The sequence below is a fragment of the Hypomesus transpacificus genome, chromosome 7 (genome assembly GCF_021917145.1).
Source record: "Hypomesus transpacificus isolate Combined female chromosome 7, fHypTra1, whole genome shotgun sequence".
Lineage (NCBI taxonomy): Eukaryota > Metazoa > Chordata > Actinopteri > Osmeriformes > Osmeridae > Hypomesus > Hypomesus transpacificus.
Genome location: NC_061066.1, coordinates 1,147,560 through 1,169,171, shown reverse-complemented (window position 1 = coordinate 1,169,171; position 21,612 = coordinate 1,147,560). Strand labels below are relative to the sequence as shown.

General features: G+C 46.3%; 1 protein-coding gene across 5 annotated transcripts; it reads left to right on the top strand.

Annotated features, from left to right (window-relative positions):
- Positions 1-52: 52 nt before the first annotated feature.
- On the top strand, positions 53-21,162 carry tulp3 (TUB like protein 3). 5 transcript variants are annotated; one of them, XM_047022737.1, is made up of 13 exons: positions 53-164; positions 6,557-6,598; positions 8,742-8,793; positions 12,658-12,820; positions 13,781-13,993; positions 15,989-16,204; positions 17,680-17,813; positions 17,918-18,109; positions 18,270-18,382; positions 18,577-18,694; positions 18,805-18,903; positions 19,175-19,346; positions 19,473-21,162. In XM_047022737.1, the coding sequence occupies exons 1-13, from the start codon at positions 145-147 to the stop codon at positions 19,604-19,606; spliced, it is 1,668 nt and encodes a 555-aa protein (XP_046878693.1). In that variant the 5' UTR covers positions 53-144; the 3' UTR covers positions 19,607-21,162. The 5 variants fall into 5 exon arrangements, with proteins under 5 accessions (XP_046878693.1, XP_046878694.1, XP_046878692.1 ...); XM_047022738.1 differs by lacking the exon at positions 53-164 and adding an exon at positions 1,219-1,309; XM_047022736.1 differs by lacking the exon at positions 53-164 and adding an exon at positions 1,318-4,802.
- Positions 21,163-21,612: the final 450 nt, after the last annotated feature.

Here is a 21,612-nt window from a genome sequence, read left to right as displayed (position 1 = left end):
CTAAGTACCTCGTTGTCCAATGGCATAGTCTGTTGTAAACGAGTGAGGTAACCAAGGCACAGGAACAATTATTTTTCCAAGCGCGTGAACGAAAGTTGTCCTGCAGGCCACCAGCTGGGGGATCCATAGCAACCGTGGATAAACATGAGTTACTACAGCATAAGGTAGTCAAACCATATAAATATACGATTGCGTGTTTTTATGTGTTTGTTGGCTCGTTTCTGTATTAGAAGCTCTCGCGTGCTTTGTAGTTTGACGGACATTTCTGTTGAATACAACTTTTTTAACAGTACTGTTGCATTGCGCCGGGCGAAGATGTTCCAAGTGAGCCAGCTAGCGCACTAGCACGACGAAATTGCGAGTTCAAAGTATTTGTTAAAAGACAGCATAATACGAGTCAGTGAGTTTTATCGCCGAAATATTTTCACGGAGATCGGTTATGTGTTTAATCGCAGCAATCGAAGTCTCGAGCTTGACATCTTGAACAATCGTAAACGCTAGCCAGCTACTGTACTGTAGTTGACTGCCGCGGCATTCACGCCAATGTTGCAGTCACTGAGTGGCTAAGAAAAGCTAACGGTTAATAGATTGAAGGGACAGACAGATGTTTGGTCCGTGCACATCTGTTTATAATGACGCGGAAGCTTGGTAATATTTCGTCAATCGGATATTAATGCGTTACAAAGGTAATCAAGAAGGGAACATTACGTTTGATCTATCGTGTTACGGTGGCTGTGACATAGGAGCCTGAACCACTTACACAGGGAGCTACACTGGTTTAAAACTACAGGTATATAAGGACAATTGTACCCATGAATTGTTTACTAGTAATATAATGTCATAATAAATCATAAAAGGTTCATCGATATGTGAGGCATGTTTATTATTTTAACGATCGAAAACGGATGTATCACAGACCGCTATCGTATATGTCGTTAAACAGAGGCTAATTACGCTAACGACTCAGTCATCAAACGAAAATTGACTACTGTTTTCGAAAGTAAATGTACTGATAATATCAGCGTACATCGTACTGTACATTAAATATCACAATTGTGTTTTTTATCACAATGTTAAATGAGGAGTAAGTTCAGTTTGGCATTTGTTGACGCTTGGAACTCTCCGTTGTGATTACATTGAGAGCAGAACGTTTGTCCTCCCTGGAGACTGCTCTGTTGAAGTGCTGGTCGATGATTAGCATTATACTTGGCATATTAGGGGGGACACGATCGTCACATTGCCTCTTACCAAAACCATCTTGCTAGTGTCCAAAGCTAAGAAATGAAGAGATGAGCTTCAACAACTCCAGGTGAAGAAAATGTCATAATAAGTATCAAATGATAGGCATTGGATAGGCATTGTGTAGCCTAGTGATAACCTAGAAATATAACTAAACGTTTTTTATCGTTCGTGATGCATTATCAACCACATCCTGGTGTTGTCAGAGACAACCAGCATCTTGCAAAAGCTAGCATAAATGAAAAAAGGGTAGCTAGCCAAATTTACTCCAAGTGCCCGATAAAGCAATGGTTCAGAAAAGCATGTATAGACCTTCCCCTCGATTATTTGGCACAAAATGCTGTATAAACTACAAATTCCTGGTCAAAATAATGAGGCACCTCCCCCACATAATGTACTGGAATGTAGAATGTGGATTGAATTGTTGGAGACAGGCTATGGGGTCCTGTAGTATGTGATTGCATGTTCAGAAATCATCACCACAAATGGCTATAAATCAGTCTTTAGCATACGACATACTAAAGTCACCCTGTACAGATAACCATCTGTATTCTATATAACCTACTGTGCTTTTAATGGCCTACAGAAACAAACCTTAACCCAACATGAGATGAAAGAAATGGGGAAGCTTGCTGTTCAAGTTGAGACATGTTCTTTGCTTGTCTGCCTGTAACATTTATCCAGTCTGCTCCAGGACTGAGGTGTCTTACATCTGACCAGTAATAGTCTTTTGGGAATGGCAGGTTCTTTGCAAACTTTCTTTTCATGTTAGCTGATCATGAAAGCAGGTGCTGGCCAGCCATATGATCAAAGTGTGTGTGTGTTCCTCTTCCTGTGTACAGAGTCAAGTAAACTGTGGGTCTCTACTTGTATGAGGGAGAGATTAAAATCTGAGTGAAGTAGCTCCCACCCTTTCCTCTTCCTGCTACTATTGGGCTGGGATCGTTTGATTTAATCTTTTAGCTCCTCTGAAACATTTCCAGGGAACCTGTAAGTGAAGGGGTAGGGAGGGACACGACAATCATCCAGGCAATTTGTTACCATGTAGGCTTATAAACATAGGCCTTTTTGTCTGTTTTGTCAGTGGAAACGTGTCGGTGGTCATTGGAGATGTTTGCTGTGTCTTATGTAGACTGAGTTTGGAAGGAGCTGGGTGCTAATGTGTCTAACCAGCGTAAAGGCTGCATGTTGTGTGAGGAACACACAGTAGGCATAGACGTACAGATTTTGATTGAGCTGTGATTGGACAAGTCCTCACTCCAGCTGCTTCCGTCCAATAAGGTGACAGCACACCTGTAGCCTCCTGCGAATATATGAGGAAGTCACTCGAATGTTATCTCTTATGCTATTCATGCCAGTAAAAACATCTCTCACAAGTCTCTCTTGTAGTCTGCTGTCTTTCATGTTCGGTTGGTCACACCACAAGGCCCTCTCCTATCGAGCTGTTTTTGTGCTTGTACGGTGACTCATTTGGTAGAGTGGGCTATGCCAGCTTCTGATGGGTGAGTGTGTGGAGTGCTGAACATTTGGGCTGTGAGTGTCCTTTTCTATCCCGTATCAGAGGCTGGAACAACACCACTCAGTCTGTTGCACATAAGCAGCCCAGAAGCAGAGCTAAAGGTGCACAGAGGATTGAAAAGTCATCACCATCGAGATATCATCAGGAAGTAGAGCTCAGTGGTTAAAGCATTTGATTGCTTATCAAGGGGTCGGAGGTTCAAATTCCCACTGTACTTCCCCTCTGAGAAAACTGTCTGCCAAATGGAATACAAAGTTAAAATCTAGCTCCTCTACACATGGTGGAATATATTAAAAGTGTTCAATCATTGCAACCACACAACCACAAAGAAGGGCTTTGTTTTGGCTTCATATCCATGTGTACTGTAGACTTCCACTTCCTTTCATCTGGCAGTGTAGTTGTAGTAGACTTAACACATCGACTTAACACCACCCTGGAATACAAGCATGTGGCTGGCTACTACTGGACTGTGTGCTAGACTGGAAGGTCAGCAATGCTTTCCAGCTGAGGGAAGCATATGATTCAATTGAACTTTCGGTCTTCTTAGCACGACACATTCCTAACACATATGGCTCAGTGGCTTGAGCAATCCACTGACTTTGTTGATCATGACTGGACTGCATGACAAGAAAAACATCTCTGGTATTTTGTAATCATCCGGTTCATGCGCCCTAAAACAAGCGCCCTGTTTTTATGCTTGTAAAGTAAGTGATTCCTCTTGCTTTCCTTTTGTAGTCCTCCATGATGGTCTTTCATGATTTGTAGGCCACATCACAAGGAAGGTGATTGTTGTGTGTTTCTGAACACCTAATGAAGACACTGTAGACTCTCACCCAGAGAAGAGCAGCAAGGATGTGCATTTGGAATACTTCTGGGATGGGATATTATCAGAACACATCTCAAGTTTCCCTCATTTGTTTTGACATGGTTTAATTATTCCCTCAGGTGTGATTCCCCAGGCTGTCCTTAGCTGACCTGGATGACACTTTTCGCTGTTTTGTACCTAAACACACACACACACACACACACACAGACAAAAGGACAAAACAGTTCCAGTTTCCTAGCAACTGGACCACGGTCACATAAATCCAAACATTTCTAAATGAGAAGGTAGTTTATGATTCCACTACTTGAGAATAGGCTAAGTAGCATAAGCATTTGTTTTACTTTCATGTCTCCATATCTTTAACCTAGTTAAACTGAACTAAGAACTTACCGTCCAACAAACACATCAGTTTCATATGGCTTTGGTTAGCTGAATTGAGACTACAGTTTTGGGGTTGGGTTATAGAAAAACATAACATTTTCAGTTGAGCTTCAGTCAAAAACACATCTTAGTGGCTTGGGTTTTGAATTGTGCTTTGGTTAGCTGAATTGAGACTACAGTTTTGGGGTTGGGTTATAGAAAAACATAACATTTTCAGTTGAGCTTCAGTCAAAAACACATCTTAGTGACTTGGGTTTTGAATTGTGTATATATCCACTTTTGAGTGTGAGGAAATAACATTGTGTGGTTTCATCATTTGTCAACTCTAATGAGGAACAAACTTGACCTGAACAGTTAGTGAACTAGGCACAATCTTAGTGTTTATAAGAAAGGGCTCAGCTGTCTTCATTTGATTGTTTTCTCTACAGTTAAACAAACATACTTTTTTGTACAAGCCTGACTTTGATTACTAGCCTTCTCTAACAATCTTACTCGTCATAGTAGTTTGGCTCATCATACATCACAGATTGCTAGTCACTGTTTGGGGCGTGTATAGTGATAGAGAGTATTGCTTTGAGTGTGCAGTCATGGCAACAGCTCCTGGTCTCCTCAGTCACCCTCAGTTGTGAGAGCTGTCACTCCCCAGGGCAGCACCCCCTCCCTCGGGCCTCCTGGCCTCATCGGAGCAGGTATCTAGCAGGACCATACATGTGAATGAATGCCATTCAGCCCTGGAGTCTGAACTAGCATACGGGTGTACAGCAGCAGCAGCAGTAACATGGATACTATAAAGAGTGGGGGCTCTCAACAGCCTGTCTACAGCCGTTGGTCCTACAGGTACACACACACACACACACGTTTCCGTATGATGCTGACACTAATGATGTACACTAGTTACATACGCACATTGTAACAGCTAGTGTGTTGCTTCTGCTTTTTGTAGAATGTATGGTATGACGGGATTAGAAAGTGAGAGTTCGAGGTTTGACCCTCCTTGTGCAGTCAGACAGGGGTCTGAGTCTGTGCTGAGTCTGTCTCTGTCCTGCTCTACTCTATCCTGCTCTGCTCTGTCTTGCTCTGTCCTGCTCTGCTCTGTCCCGCTCTGTCCTGCTCTGCTCTGTCCTGCTCTGCTTTGTCCTGCTCTGCTCTGTCCTGCTCTGCTCTGTCCTGCTCTGCTCTGTCCTGCTCTGCTCTTCAGGCAGAGTGCCTCTGCTACAGTTAAGGATCTGTGTTTGTCTCTCATGTTTCTGCACTCATGTCGTTACTTATTCAAGGGGCCAAGGCTGTTGTAACAGGAGTGCGTGACGTCGAATGTTGTATGGTTGCTTCGAGTTTTAATCCCCTCGTATGTTGTAACATAGGAAGGCATAAGAAGTCATCCTCCTGAGTTTTATGCTCTCCAAAGGGACTTCTAGCTCAAAGCCTTCAACACCAATGTTTCAAATGGGGTAATCCCCCTCCAAATGTTCAGATGGTGCGTGCATTCATGAGTGTTTTCACCATTGTAGCCTATCTCCAGATCAAACCATTCACTCTTGTCAGAGGGGTGGATTAGTGGATTCATTTGTATACTTTTAATTATGTTGCTTTGCTTTAATAATTTACCAAAGGGGAAATTGAAATGATTCAAATCTGTCTGATGCCACTGCAATCCTTATGCATGCATTACTATAGCATGGTCTCTTTACATTGACAAAAGAGACTCACTGTTTGTCTTATGTTAAACTCCTCACAGCCAGGTCTACATTTGAAATTGCTTTGATATCGTCAGCTGAATGCAGTCAGTTTCATCCTCATTCTGCTTTCACCAGAAGCTTGAGGAAAGTGAGGGTGGTGGTCAAAGGCATTCTGAAACTTGTTGTCTTGACAGCTTGAAAGCACACTGCTGTCTTCATGTTGTCCCCGTTTTCAGCAGATCTTGACAGCGTAGTGCTAAAGCAGATTCCCCATTCACTGGGGAAACAATTGGCTGCAGTTTTTAATCAATGCTCTTCAAGGTGCAGTGTTGACGGAGGTGTCCATGGTTACCTCGTCGGTGTCACGCCACACAGACGAGACTGTCTCCTGTCTCTCCTTCCTACTCACCTACGCTGTGAAAGTAATGAAACATTGATCTGACTGTGTGTGTGTGTGTGTGTGTGTGTGGGAAGGAGGGCGGTTGGAGGGGGGGGGGGGTTGCTGGGGATAGAGGTCGCTCTATGCTAGTTAAAGCACAGATTTAAGTATTGAGGATAATACCCTGAACTGTGAAGAATCAAGTGTCCTTCACTCAGCATCTGCCCTACTGTAGAAACAATCCACGTTATATAACGGTCAAACAGACTTTAACTAGCCTAAGCCCATTTGACTTTACAGTATAGGTTGAAATGAGACCTTGGACTTGTACAAGCGTATTCTAATAAACATAGAACAAGCTAGTCTGGTGTGCTTAGACATAGTTAGCCTGTGGTTGATCGTACATGCAAACGTAGCCTACTTTTCTCAAATATGAACGTAGGTTTGTGTTCGTTGCAAATTAACTTCTTCCTTTGCTTCCTGTCTTGTCCTGCCTCCCTCCCCTGGCCCGGTGCCACCCTGCCCCACCCCTGAAGACCCTCCAGCTCCTCCAGCTTCTCCTCTACCTCCGCTGCAAGGTAAGACGTCCCGCCACCACTGCCAAGAACCATGACTGGCACCTGTAATCAAAGATCCTCACACACACCGATTTCTTGTGTCCCAGCTCGGACGATCGGTTTCCTTGCACGCGCTCCCCTAGCACGAGGCTGGCTTTCTTTGGAGGGAGACATGTAAACTACAACCCAGTAGGTTCAAAATGAAAGGGAACGCCAAACAGCATGGAGCGTGTAAGACATGTAAAAGAGGTGTCGTCTACATGCGTGACCTTTTTATTCTAACTTAAAGAAACTCATCTGCACTCTGGATTTCTTATGGCCATTTTACTGCCAAGTCATGCTTGCATCCAGTCCTTGCGGGGGAAGTCTAAAGCATAGAGGCCTGCTAATCCCTATGGCAGTAACCATGTCCACCAATCCCCTGCTCACAGCAGAGGACAACACCCACCTCTGCGGCTCCTCTTCTCTGAGGTCTCTAGTTGGACAACTGTTGCTGGAGTCAACACACCCCTCACCCCCTTGCCCTAATGACCCTACCCCCGTGTGTAATTAACACCTCCCTTCACGCTGTAGTCTGGGCCTGGTCTGACACCAGCTGCTGCTCTGTGGGGGGGGGGGGGGGGTGGGGGGGGGGGGGGGGTGGGTGGGTCTCCTAGAAGTGACCTCCCAATAGACTGACCTCCATCCATGGACCAGCAACACAACAGCCACTCAGAGTTCAGAACTGGCATTAGCATGCTATGCTAACACTGTTATTCTAAGGGCTTTGCATGCTTGCACACACAGTCACATTGTGGGCTGATAATGACAAATCTCAAGGAAACGAGAGCTACCAAGTCCTTGTCCGTGTCCAGAATGGACTTGAACATCGACCAGCTCAGTTGTTTGTAACCCCGTCACCACCTCTGATGGTTTTACAACAGAAAAACCAAATAGTCTCTAATGATCTGCTATCAAATGACCATGTGGAGAGCAGGAAGCAGTAGGTGGAGGTATGACAGGTCTCTGCTCTGCTGCTCTGTGTCTGTCCCTCGTACAGCTATGACATCAGCTGCCAGTACACATCACATCCTGCTGTAAAGGAATAGAAAAAAGAAGGGCGGGGGGGGGGGGGGGGTAGGGTTGTCCAGAATATCAGAAAAAGGAGGGTTGAGCTGTAGATAGGAGGCATACAGAGACAGACCCTGTGCAGACAGACAGACCCTTTGCAGACAGAGACAGACCCTCTGCAGACAGAGACAGACCCTGTGCAGACAGAGACAGAGGCAGACAGAAGCGTCCTATGAGGTCAGATATTTGGAGAGGTTTCAGACAGGAGCCAGACCTATCCTCCCTCCCTCCCTCCCTTCCCTCGCCTGGCATACGCACACCCACGCTCTCTCTGAACACCTACAAAGAAAGTGAGTGTGTGTGTGTATACGTGTGTGTTTATGTGTGTGGATGCGGAGCAGAGATTGACTCCTTTGACTGTGTCTGTCTGAGTAGTGTCCTGCTGCTGCCCTTCTCCCTCCACTCTGTAGCTAAGCAACATGGGGCCCACTGGTCCTTTCATAGGTGTCCAGCCAGAGTGCCCGTAAACCAGACTGGGAAAAATGAGAATGATGTTGTGTGTGTGTGTGTGGTTCTCACCTATCCGCTATCCAATCACCAAGGCCACTGTGACATTCACACTAGAGCAGTTAGCTTTGTTGCAGAGCAGGAAGCTGTATTTCCAAACATAGATCTGGTTTCATAACTCCCCCATGTACAGTTTCCAATATATGTATTGAATGCATTCAATGTGAGGGTATACATGTATGTGCCTGTGACACTTCTTGCAAAAAGGGTGATCAAGTGCAAGTGCTCAGGCACGGGTGATCATCTGGGCCTTACGATGATTTTCAACATGTTACCCTCTTCCTCCACAACACACAGCTGTGGCTTCTCCAGCTGTTCCAAGGTTCTCCTCCTTTCCCATTATTTACATCTGCGTTGCCCCCTAGTGGAGAAATCTGGAAAATCCTTGGTTTCCCGTCAGTGTGTGACCATGTGGGGTGGGGGGTGGGGGGGGGGGTGAGCTTCCCTGGAACCTGCCTGAGAGGTGCAGCTGTTGGGGCATAGTGAGTCACACCTGAGTCGTGATGAGAGTGCACGATGACCCATCCCCTGCCCCCTCTCTCCTCAGTGCCCTTGATGATGACAGCACCAGTCTCAGGCAGCAGAAGCTGGAGAAGCAGGTAAGCAGCACACACACACAAACACACACACGTATATTCCCATAAACACACACACACACACATTAGCACTGCTGTTCAAGTTCAGCTTCTCTAATCTGCATGAAGTCATTTCGGACTATCATGTTATCAAATGGTAATGCCCGCTGCCAAAGTGCTGTGGCCGCATAAAAACACAAATCTCCAGGCTTGCCTCAACCTTGTTTTGTGTGCATCAGCATTAGCATCATCTCAGTTAGAAGCTGACCTTGTTTTGTCAGTTTAATGTCACCCAGAGAAATAAACACTTCTGGCACACTGGTCAACACTGGGATTCATTTGATGATTCATGTCAGACAGAGGACCTACAAAGCAGCTCAGAGCTCTCTTCATGCAATCACACTTTCTTGACTAAAATAGGACATGGCTTCAAAATGAGATTTCTCTATATCGCACATAACTATCCATATATCACATTATACTTCTCCCTATATCACAGATATTCCTATCCCCATTTCAGAATATCTATCCTAACATCACAAAATTTGATATTTAATGCAGACCTAGATGCAGTGTTCGACATGTGTGATGTTGTGTGTACAACTGTCTCTGTCTTGATACACTGTGTGTGTGTGTTTGTGTGTGTGTGCGTGTGTATGCCAAAGCACTCTTTACGTAATGAACACACTCGAATTTGGAGGAGTACTTGGTCTTTTACAAGACTAGAACCAGTCCAGGACAAGACTGCTGTGCTCTGCTATTCTATTTAGTTCCCATGTCCATTCATCCAGAACATGGAGCAGAACTGCAGTTGCCCCTCCCCTCAACCTAATTGTTTCTGCTTCCGCCTCTCTTAAGTATTATGAACAATTAATGACCATTAACTCCCACCGCCACCCCCTCTCCATTGTCTGTCTGTCTGTCTGTCTCTCTCTCTCTCTCTCTCTCTCTCTCTCTCTCTCTCTCTCTCTCTCTCTCTCTCTCTCTCTCTCTCTCTCCTATTGTCTGTATCTCTCTCTCCATCCTTCTCTCTCTTCCCCTCTCAGGAGTAGAGTGCTAATGACTACTGATTCAGTTGGAGACAGTGAACGAACACACACACACACACACACACAAGCACACTTTAAGCTCTCTCATACAAACACACACACTCTGGTGAGCTGTGGAGAAGGGGCTAGCGAGAGTGCGCTAGACGGACGTGTGGTGTTAAGGCAGTCGGTTGTCTAGTCTTCCCGGGAAGAAGGTCAGCGAGACAGAGTGATGCCCTGCAGAGGTGCTGCAGTCTGGGGGACAGTTTAGAAGTCTCCAGCCTCTCAGAGCAAGAAGGAACACAAAGCTGTTGGGTCCACGGGGAAACTGTTCACTTCGATTCACCGCTGTTCACGATGTCCATGGAACGGGTCGGTAATTATTGTTGGGTTTCATCCACAGATCAGACATGAATATTTAATGTCTGTTGTTTGTACGTGTGTGCCAGAATGTGTATAGAATTTAAGGAGCTTGATGGACAGCGTTGAATGCCTTTGGCTCCATGTTGTCGGAAGTGTTGCATTCTTGTATAACGCGTAAAGTTCTACATTCCGTACGTGCTCGCCTGCTCGTGCAGTGTGGGGAGCTGGGCTCTGTCATCCACCGCCCCGTGATATCATTGTTAGTCTGCTTGGGTAGATATCCCCTGCTGGGTTCTTATCCTGTGGTATTTTCATTAGCTCACTGTTTAGTTTCACGTTCACCCTCTGAGGAGACGGGACCAGCCGAAGGGGAAATACATCCTTTTCCCCTCAAATGCCCGGTTCCAGCCAGCGTAGGAACAAAACAAAAAGAAACGTCACAATGGATTTGTTTTTAAAAATAGCCCTTTGCCGTCTTAGAGGACGTCAAAGCAAATGACTGAACGCGAGAGATCCCCTGCAACACTGCTCACAGGAGGGCCGACACTGCCCGAAAGCATAGGAGGGGTTTCAAAGTTTGAGCGTTCTCTAGAACAAAGGCAACAGTTGCCCCTCAGATATAGATGGACCCGTGCGCACGGCGTCTGCGGAAAAGCAATTCGTTTGAGGCATGGAAGGAAGAATCGGGAAAAGGAGTTTGAAAGGCGAGAGCAACAAATGAACAGTCTGGTCATTATGATAATCCACTCTGATGTTGAATTCATTTGCCGCTTTGTTTTTAGCCGTGTCACTCTTCTTAAAACAAAAGCCTTTTGAGGTGTTAACCAGACCCTGGCTGAATAGCGGATGAAGCAGCCTTTCATCTCCTCTTTGATTAGCATGTTAATCAAAGAGGAGCTGCCTAGTCTGTCTTGGTCACATTGCAGGTGTATTCATGTCCCACTTGGCTGGATGCTGCAACCGTTATTTGCGCTGTGTGAGTGTGGTCGTGTACGTGGTTGTGTGTATAAGTGTACACGTGATTGCATGAACTTGAAACACACTTGTGCAAACATTTGTTCCCTGTTTGTGTGTGTGTGTATGTAAACCATGTGTGTGTAGCATGCTCCTGCGTGTGTGTGCAAGTGCTGGAACCCCTAACAATGCGTTATGAAAGCATCTGTGCTGGTGAATGGGAGAGTCCTCGTCCTGTTCCAACTCACTTCACCACCAAACCAGTGAGTTGTTTTGATGCTGGCTCGCTAATTGATGCGGTTACGTAAGGCCCAGCCTGCCTTACCAGGGACAGGGGCAGCTGGAGGGCCATTTGACTGATCCTGTCAGAGGAGTCCACAGGACTGGAAGATTCCTTCGATTGTGCCACCTCTTTAGAGACGCTGCGCTCTGTCATGCCACGGAGAAATCCCAGCACAGCGCAACACTTTCTTTTTTTTAAACTGTCAACTGCAATCACATGTACATGGTAACTTGTTCTCACAGAGTCTCTCAGTAGCAGCCTCTTCAGTGGCTCTTGTTCTGACAGTGCTGCAGTACAGGTCCTGTACCTGCTGTCTTTCAGTAGGCTTCCCACCCTGCTTCTCAGGGTTTGGGTTAGGGTTAGCCTTCTCCAGATCGCACCAACTCTGACACAGAGACAACATGAAACTCATGATTTCTCTTGGTGATGATGCTTTTTGTTTTTTTCCCCCCCAAAGTATTGTTTCATTCAGTGCGTCTTGATTCTCTCTCTCTCTCTCTCTCTCTCTCTCTCTCTCTCTCTCTCTCTCTCTCTCTCTCTCTCTCTCTCTCTCTCTCTCTCTCTCTCTCTCTCTCTCTCCCTGTTTTTACCTTTTCTTCTCTTGCAATCTCTCTCTGCTTCTTTCTGTACCTCTCTCTCTCACTCTTACCTTTCTCTACCTCTTCCTTTCCATCCTTCTCTTTACCTCCATCCCTCTCTTTTCTCTGTCGTGAAATGACGATAAAGAGCGTTAGGAAGCATGAAAAAGATTTCAAGGGCAGGATCCACTTCACTCTCAGGCACTAGAGCCTTCCGTTACCATAGGAACCTTGCACTCAGATCCATCCCCTATCAGGGCAAGCCAGTCAGAGCGACGTGCCTTGTTGATTCTCAGATTTGTCTTTTGACCGCAGCCAATAAAACACCAATATCGATCTTGAAAGCTTGACCCGACCAAAACTGGATCATCTGCCCAAGAGTGTGATAATGTGTCTGTTGTATGTAGGAGAGCAGGAAGATTTTAAGAGGCTAGTGACGTTGCCGGCCTCACCAGTGACCCATCCACCTTGTTTGTGTGGCTGAACAAGGACGTTGAGTGGTCGTTGTATCTAGGGAGACTGCCATGAGCAATAAGAGGACCGTTTATTGGTGAGGCGATGAGCGAGGCTTCACACTCGCGTCCTCAGAGCTGACACTGCGGGAGAGACGGCAGCCTGTCCCGCCTCCGCCTCGACTCCCGCTTTGTCCACTCACCCCTGCTGTTCCCCTCCCCGTCCACAGAGGGCGCTGCTGGAGCAGAAGCAGAGGCGGAAGCGCCAGGAGCCGCTGATGGTGCAGCCCAACCCGGAGGCGCGTCCGCGGCGCTCCAAGCCCAGGCGCAGCGAGGAGCAGGCCCCGCTCGTCTCGTCTCGTCTCAGCAACACCAGCGACGTCATCATGGACGGTACGCTTCTACGCTAGCTCGAGGGACACAGGGCCAAGGAGAGCTGGATAGGCCAATGTGTCTCTAGGTTCTCCCAGGCGGGTTTATTCATCAACACTAGAGCTGAACTTATGATGATGATATAATAAGTACAACTGTGTGTGTTGCTGAGAGAGAGAGAGAGAGAGAGAGAGAGAGAGAGAGAGAGAGAGAGAGAGAGAGAGAGAGAGAGAGAGAGAGAGAGAGAGAGAGAGAGAAAGAGAGAGAGAGAGAGAGAGAGAGAGAGAGAGAGAGAGAGAGAGAGAGAGAGAGAGAGAGAGAGAGAGAGAGACAGAGAGAGAGAGACAGACAGACAGACAGACAGACAGACAGACAGACAGACAGACAGACAGACAGACAGACAGACAGACAGACAGACAGACAGACAGACAGACAGAGTGACAGAGTGACAGAGTGACAGAGTGACAGAGAGTAGCACTTCAGCAGTCAGAATGGAAGACCTTACGGACAGACTGTGCAGACAGATTTTGACAGACGTGTGTGTGTGCCGTGTGCGTAACTGTTCCAGTTCTCAGGGTAACTGAGGAGACGTCCAGGCCCCGCTCTCCTCTGACACAGAAGAAGGACTGGAGAGTAGACAGACGGAGTGACCAAACGATACACAGTGAAGCATTCACATGTTCAGGCAAGGACAGGGCAAGCTACAGAAACCCATCAGAGGTCAGGGCTACTCAGACTGCCACTCTTACACCATAGATCATAAGCTGACATGAGGCCGCGTTCTATTCAAATGTCCCTTTTACCAACCCTCATGGGTGCTGACCTAATATAGAAGACTTACTAAGCAGTGGGTGACAAACAGAATATCTGTCATCCTCATTCTAGCTGGACAGTCATTACCACGCCTTCTGTTCCCGCCAACGCCTCACAGCTTTGTCAACCTCGAAGCTTTGTCAACAAATGTCCCCTCTCCTCCTGTAGGCATCGACGGTCCTGCTGCCTTCCTGGTGCCAGAACCCCCAGACCTGGGTACCAAGATCCAGATCCTGTCAGTGAGCCAGCCCCAGCCTCAGCCCCAGCCCCTGTCCCAGCCCAAGCCTCAGTCCCCCCCTGTGGATGAGCCAGAAAGGGATGGAGACACAGAGACACTGCTGGAGCCCAAGACAGACATCCATGAGCTGCTGCAGAAAAGAGGTGAGATGGGGAGGTGGGCCGGAGGGATGGGGGGTTGGAGGGTTGGGGGAGTGGGGGGATAGGCAGTTAAGGGGCTGGGGGGCTGTGTGAGTAGGGCTGGGAAGGAGTTTTGTCGGCCAAGACAAGTTGTTGGTCCAGACATGTTTGTATTGGAGCTGTGAGCTTGTATTTAGGGAGAGGGAGTTGACATCCAGTGTGTTTGAAGAGCACTGTTCATACAACAGTACTTCCTCCACACTGCAAGTAGGTCTATCAAATACGGCCTAGTTGTGGCAGGAAACTTGGCTACCGGCAAGGGAGTGAGTTAGTTATTTACCTCCATCATTTACCCTGCCATTTCCCTGTGCTGCGCTGGGGCCACACAACCATACCAAGCAGCTTCATAGATACGGTCCTGTCAGGGCCTGTTCCCTCCCCTGATATCTCCAAGTCCACCGAGCTGAGCAACACCTGAAGGGAGGATGTGAAGTCAGAGTGACAGGAAAGGGGAGAGAAGCAGTGAGAGATTGAAGCCAAAAGTTGTGGCCTGAAGAGATAGAGACGAGTGAGGCAAAGCAAGGGACACTGGAGAGAGGGGAGTAGAGAAGGAGTGCTTGTGTGAAAAAGGTAGGGTGAGGTGAGGTGATAAAAGCAATCTAGGATGAAGGTCAGGCCGGGCTGGCAAAAAAGCTTCTTTTTTTTGCATTCCTCTTTTCATCCCCAGAGACGTCAGCACGATTGTTATGTTGTGGCTGTCCAGGGCAACCAGGCTTTTTCCACCCTGTGTGCGTGTGTTTGTGTGTGTGTGTTTTAGGGCAGCCTGTGTGTGTACTAGGGTATCCTGTGTGTTTGTGTGTGTGTGTGTGTGTGTTTTAGGGCAGCCTGTGTGTGTACTAGGGTATCCTGTGTGTTTGTGTGTGTGTGTGTGTGTTTTAGGGCAGCCTGTGTGTGTACTAGGGTATCCTGTGTGTTTGTGTGTGCGCGCGCTAGGGCAGGGTGTGTGGCAGGGAACAGACAGAAAAGAGATTGATGGTGACGCATTGCTGTGAAATGGCTTGTTTCATGATTTGATGCAGCTTCATATGTTGGTTTCCCTGCAGTTTAAAAACAAATGTATTTACAAAACACCAGGCGAGGTCCCTAACTCACAGACTGGGTTCAAGGTCTCAGTCACCCTAACAAATAATTGCTGCCTTAGTTTCAGATTGTAAATATATATAAAAGGATATGGATATTATAGTTGCTCTCTGTACGGATGCTAAATATGCTTAAAAAAAAAAGTTACATCCTTTTATGTTGACGACATTCATTATAGCCGGAAATGTCTGCATGATTACTGTGGGCTGATGATAGGATATTAGGCAGCCTACTTACCTATATTCATCTGTTCCCCGCCTGAAACACCAGGCTCGGTGACACTTCCCTCTCAATTATGCAAACCTTCATCAGTTATGTCCCCTAGATTTAGCACTGGGTCCTATCCTCAGGTGCCTCACAGGTATTCCTGTCTCCTCTCCGTTTCACATCCCTCAAAGGAAATGAACGTAAAAAGAACTCAACTGCATTTCCTAGAACATTAAAGTTAAAGAGTTGACCATAATCGGTTCGAGCTTTTAACGAAGGTAATGGAGAATTAAGTGAATGGATTACTAATCTCCATTCACAATCTCCATTCTCAGTGAGGGCTTTAAATAAAAAATGCAGACTGATTTATTTTCCGGTTTCAAATGATAATTATGGAGCCTTGTCTCATAAAGGTTGAGCAAGCATGATCAGGCTCCTTTGACATTTCCAACAATCCAATTAATGAAGCTTGTCAGCCGTCCTCCGCGTTGTTTGCTGTTTTTAATTGGTGCCCTGGAGTCACGATCAAAGTGTAACATTTGGAATGTGTGTGTGTGTGTGATGCTAAGCACTTGTTTGGCATCCAGATGCAGCTCCAGGGCTGGAGCTGAAAGGCAACGGGTGTGTCAATATTGTTTCTAGCAGCTCTGGTCTGTTACATCTTTACTGCAGAGGCGTGGGACTGCTCTCTCAGCTCTCAGCCCTCCCCCTCCGAGGCTGGCCCTGACCGTGATAGGGTGAACCAGCTGAGACCCTCCCCCTCCGAGGCTGGTCCTGCCCGTGATAGGGTGAGCCAGCTGAGGTCCAACCCTGAGGAGGAAGGGCCAGGGGGGTCAGGGGAGGGCCCAGAGCGCCCTCTGTCAGCCAGGGTGAAACTGCTTCAGTCAGGTAGAGTGCAGTGCTTGCGGTGGTAGATGGTGTTTGGGTGCTGGGAAACAGGTCCCTCTGTCTCTTTCACTCCATCTTTGCAACTATGTCACAGGTTGATTTGAGTGGTTTGACGATATGGCACTGACAATCGACTGACAAATGTTTTAACTTACTGTACCGTACTGTAACATACTGGTTTCTGGTTGAAATTGAAGAAGCATTTATGCTTCTGGCTGACAGGCACAAATATGAGGAAACTGTCTGAGGCTTAAGGTTGTGCATAATATGCCTGCCTTGAGATGGGACTGAAATGTTTCCAACAAATCAAACTGACACAGCTGCAAAGATGGACTCTTCTCTCCCTTTTTTTTCTGGCTCTGCTAACTTTGATGTCTACTTTTCCTCACTCCTCAACAGCATTCTCGTTTCCGTGGCGGCTTTAGAGTAATCCACAGAGCTAGCCGGAGTCTCGGCTGATGAATCTAATTAACAGTGAGATCCTGACGCAGGTCTCCTGCAAGCCAGCTTGTCCAGATGCCTGGATGTCTGACCGCTCTCATGATGTGATGTGTCTGCTCTGATGATGAAAGCACTTGAAGAGGAGTTCACCATCTCGTCCTTTAAAACCCTTGCAAATGGAGGGTGAAAAAAAAAAGAAGCTGAATAATTGCTGACAATGGTCTATTTCTGTCTGTAAAGAGTGTCTTTAGTTGACAACGCCAGGAAAAGCCAGCTGAATTGAAAGGGGCCTATTTGGCCCGCATTGTTAAGACGTACCCTTGGACCTGAACATTGTTCTCTCGGTGAATCTCTGTAGAAGACTGGGCCAGGTTGGTTATTAGCACATTCATTGTTGTCCATTTCAGTGCAGAGCGGGATAAGATACAATGGCGGAATGACACAATAGCAGAGGCTAATTGCTGAACTATAATGGGTAACATGTTTTTTGGTTCCAGCTTCCAAAGACGCTGTGTAAATTAATCTCTCTGTGGTTAGTTTACATATGTTTTCCTCAGTTATGAGTGAGGATGTTTGGTAAGCAGCTAGTTTGACTCCTCAAAAATAAACAAGTCTGTTGAATCTTTAAGGAGGCACAGAAAGAGGGGCTTGAGCTGCATAATATAATACTTGGTTTTTCCCATTGCAGAAATATTGCATCAGTTTGGATCAATTTAGCCGAATTTCTCTAATTTTTGGTATCACACATCAAAGTGTAAGTGATCAAGTAGAAAATATGCATATTCCTTTTTTCTGCTAATCATAACCTGCAGGGAATCTCTTCTTCTCTCCCGTTTAAACAAAGCTCTTCCTCGGGGGATAAGAGAACAGGGAAGCCTTGGGATTAGAACATGCAAATGGATGTGCTCTGAGTTTAACTGTCTGCTTGGGCTCATCTCCTCTCTGGTGGAACAAGAATCAAGGCAAAAAAACGATGTCAGATCTCCAAACCGCACTCAACCTTCCTCACTCCTCTGCCTCCCTCGCTCCACCAGGGCTCTCTGGCAGCATGAACTACGACGAGGCCAGCGAAGATGAGGAAGATGAGGAGGAAGATCGGACCCGGTCCCTGTCCCCAAACACAGAGTCCACCAGGCCGGCGTCAGCCTCCAGCACCAAGTCTAACACGGTAACAACCAGGCCTACAATCCTACTTCTCACTGGCTTCCCTCTGTGGCTAAATGTGGATCAAAAACGATTGTTTTAACGTATCCGTGTGTGTGTGTGTGTCAGGAGTACGTCACCACAGGTTCTCCCACAGCAGAGAGCCCCCTGATTGAGGTGGACAACCTGGAGGAGTTTGTGCTGCGTCCTGCCCCTAGGGGCGCCACGGTCAAGTGTCGCATCACCAGGGACAAGAAGGGCATGGACCGAGGCCTGTACCCTACCTACTTCATGCACCTGGAGAGAGAAGATGGCAGGCGGGTAGGGCCCCCCTTCTGGTTTTTAACCTCCTATTGTGAACACAACCCATGGATCCCACCTATGGTTCCGAGTCATCTCATTCCCCCCCCCCCCAGTTGTCTTGCGTTTCATTGCCGAGAAACGGCAATAATCTCCTGGTGTGTGTTGTCGTATCTGCCAGCTGTTCCTGCTCGCGGGGAGGAAGAGGAAGAAGAGCAAGACCTCCAACTACCTGATCTCCGTGGATGCCACAGACCTATCACGCGAGGGAGAGAGCTTCATGGGGAAGCTAAGGCAAGACGCCCAGCACAGACGCTCCGTCAGCTCAAGCAGCTGGTGTTAAAGGGATAGTCCAACCAAAACACTAAATCATTCAGAGCCTCACTGTCACCTTATATTCTAGCCTTCTGGGTGAAGGGCTGTCGGTGGAGCACCGGTAGACGTAAGAACCTCCAGGATGTCATTGTGTTGTCCTGTTTGTGCTGCAGGTCCAACCTGATGGGGACCAAGTTCACGGTGTATGACAATGGCACCAACCCCTGCAAGAACCCTGGGACCCTTCTGGAGGAGAGCAACACACGGCAGGAGCTGGCAGCCATCTGTTACGTGAGTCCCTCACACACACACACAAACACACACGCAGACACACGCACACTGGAGTTATTTAGTCCTTAAGACAGGTGAGTGTGGTTCTAAACTCTCGTCTCCTTTCACAGGAGACTAATGTGCTCGGGTTCAAAGGTCCACGGAAGATGACCGTCATCATCCCTGGTATGAACATGAACTTCGAGAGAGTCCCTGTCCGCCCCACCAGCGTGAGTCAGGGCCTATGATGTCACTTCCTCTGTCGCACGGACTAAGAGAGGGTTATCGCTGCTGTCTCTGTGTATTATCGCCGCACTCACTACTGACATCATCACACTCGCTGCAGGCCATGCTTAGCGTTGTCTGTCATTTCAGAACCAGCACATAATTCTCATAATTGCAAATAATAATAAGCAATTTGTCCTCACACACATCAGAGTGTGTGAATGAGTGTACAGTCTGTGTGACAGCTGTGTGTGTGTGTGTGTGTGTGCCCTGCAGGAGCAGGACAGCCTGCTGAGTAAGTGGCAGAACCACTCCCTGGACAACCTGATCGAGCTGCACAACAAGGCCCCGGTGTGGAACGACGACACCCAGTCCTACGTGCTCAACTTCCACGGCCGCGTCACCCAGGCCTCCGTCAAGAACTTTCAGATCGTCCATGACAACGATCGTGGGTCTAGTCCGTGTTTCTCTCTCTCTCTCTCTCTCTCGCTCTCTCTCTCCCTACTCTAGATCAGGTTGTGTGTTGTTCGTAGTTTCATGTGAGGTTCAACTGTCTTTTTTTTTACCCTGACAGCGGACTACATCGTCATGCAGTTTGGCAGAGTGGCAGAGGACGTGTTCACCCTGGACTACAACTACCCCATGTGTGCCCTGCAGGCCTTCGCCATTGGCCTGTCCAGCTTTGACAGCAAACTGGCCTGCGAGTGACCCCAACCGCCCCACTTCAGCATGATAACCCCCCCCACACACACACATACACACTCGCCCTCTATCGCTCCACAGGACTGGGTGCCTGACCATTCCCCTTTTTCAGTGCTCAGACACAGATTTCCTGTACTGTTGACCAGCTGTACTTTGCCTCGGAAGGAAAACCATGGACTCTGCTCTCCTTCCTGCTAATGACATGTCCTCCTAACACCACTCCTCTCCCTGTCAGCAACTTGTCAAATCATGACGGTCAAATCAAACTGACTAAGAGGAGGGGAGAACTTGGGTGAGACACGTGTGGGCCCCTCGGACCAACAGGAACCATTAAACTACCACTGCACCAAGAGAGGAACTTAAGGTCATGACGCCTTTGTTTTTATTTGTATTTAAGCGGTGTTTTGTGTTTTAACCAGTTTGTACTTGCAGTTTACAATTTAGTCATTGTTAATTGGTGAATGTGTATAAAGGGAAAGAGGACACAGTCCCCAACACTCCAGCGAAGGTGAACTCAAGCACAGAACATGCCTCATCACTCGCATCACACGGTATTAGATTTGAATGACTTGCTGCCTGAAAATTACCGTTGCATTATATTTTGTGGCAGATTGTTTTAATGTTGCTTTTATTGCCTTCCTTCGTTTTTGTGCTCTTGTATTAATGTCACAGAGATTGTGACCATGTTGTTGATTTCTGCTTCAAAAAAAAAAAAGTATCCATGACATTTATATCCTTTCATATCCATTTAATACGTTTGAATCACTCAAGGTTCCTGTTTAATCTGAGCAGAATATTACTTAACTACAAATATCTGTGTTTGTGTTTTAGTGAAGTGTCTATAGTTTTTCTACATAGCATGGTACTATAACGTCACAGAACATTACTATGTTTAAACCATGCAGGAAAACAAATGGAGTAGTTCCGCAGAGATAAAGGGATTTATTTTATCGTTTCTGACATAATGTTCACTTTCCTATGAACTGAAAATGTTACAAAATGTCAATTAAATGTCATGTTAGGACAGGAAGAGAATATAATGGCCTTTACTCGACCTTCGCCAAAATAAATCTACCCACCCATTACAAATTATATCAGATTTCATAATACGACACAATACTGTTGAAATAATAAAACATAAAACGACTGGAACAATACCTTGGTCATAGGGGTTCAGAATTCCTAGTTTCAGTCACAAGACTAACCCAAGAGTACAACTACCTTCCAATGGATCTTTGGAAACACAAGGTTCTTTTAATGATGTCATAGAATGTCTGCTTCTTATGAGCAGTGGTGTGATTTCTCTTGAGGAAGAAAATGGTTGATTCCAGAGCAACATGTTTCAGCACTGATCATGTATGTGCCAGTACCCTTAAGGAAGTTTAGCTTTTTTGCAAACGAAGGGAAAGGTTTGATACAACGTACAAGTTATTTAAATAATACAACTTTTACTATGAGATTTTTGGTAAATGACATTCCATTCATAATCTAGTGTACTTTTATGGCATATGTTCAAATCTAATTTCATATGAATGTAAATTAAATGAGTTTATTGTAAGTGATTTAGACTCATTGTTTCATTTACAGTAAGAAAATGTTTGCTTTATTATAATTTTTTTTTATGTACACACAGAACATTTGTGAATATTTGACTTAACAGTTTATTTTCGAAAACACTACTTAGTCAAAATAAACAGTTGGAAAACATACAAACACATCCAATGTTTACCATGAAGAAACTCTGAATTAAACTGGAAGATTGCATATCCTCTTCCACTCATCCTTTTGTTTTTTACTTGATAATGGTTAAACTCTACTGGACCCATGCATCATTTGTGTTCATCTAAAGATAAAAGCTGATCTACTGCAGATAAAATTTTGCTTTGAACCGGGTGAACAAAAATATTCAACAGTAAACAGTTTTGACATCTTATGTCTGGATCTCTGTAACTCGAGTCACAGTCAATATTCTACAGAATTAACATTTACTACTTGTTAACAAAAGTAACATA

What these genes read in the sequence shown, in the direction of transcription:
- tulp3 (XM_047022736.1), top strand. Translation starts at nt 4,744, where the DNA reads ATGGATACTATAAAGAGTGGGGGCTCTCAACAGCCTGTCTACAGCCGT. An exon ending in AGCAGAAGCTGGAGAAGCAG is followed by an intron (nt 8,794 to 12,657) that starts GTAAGCAGCACA and finishes CCCCGTCCACAG; the next exon opens with AGGGCGCTGCTGGAGCAGAA. An exon ending in AGCTTCATGGGGAAGCTAAG is followed by an intron (nt 18,383 to 18,576) that starts GCAAGACGCCCA and finishes TTTGTGCTGCAG; the next exon opens with GTCCAACCTGATGGGGACCA.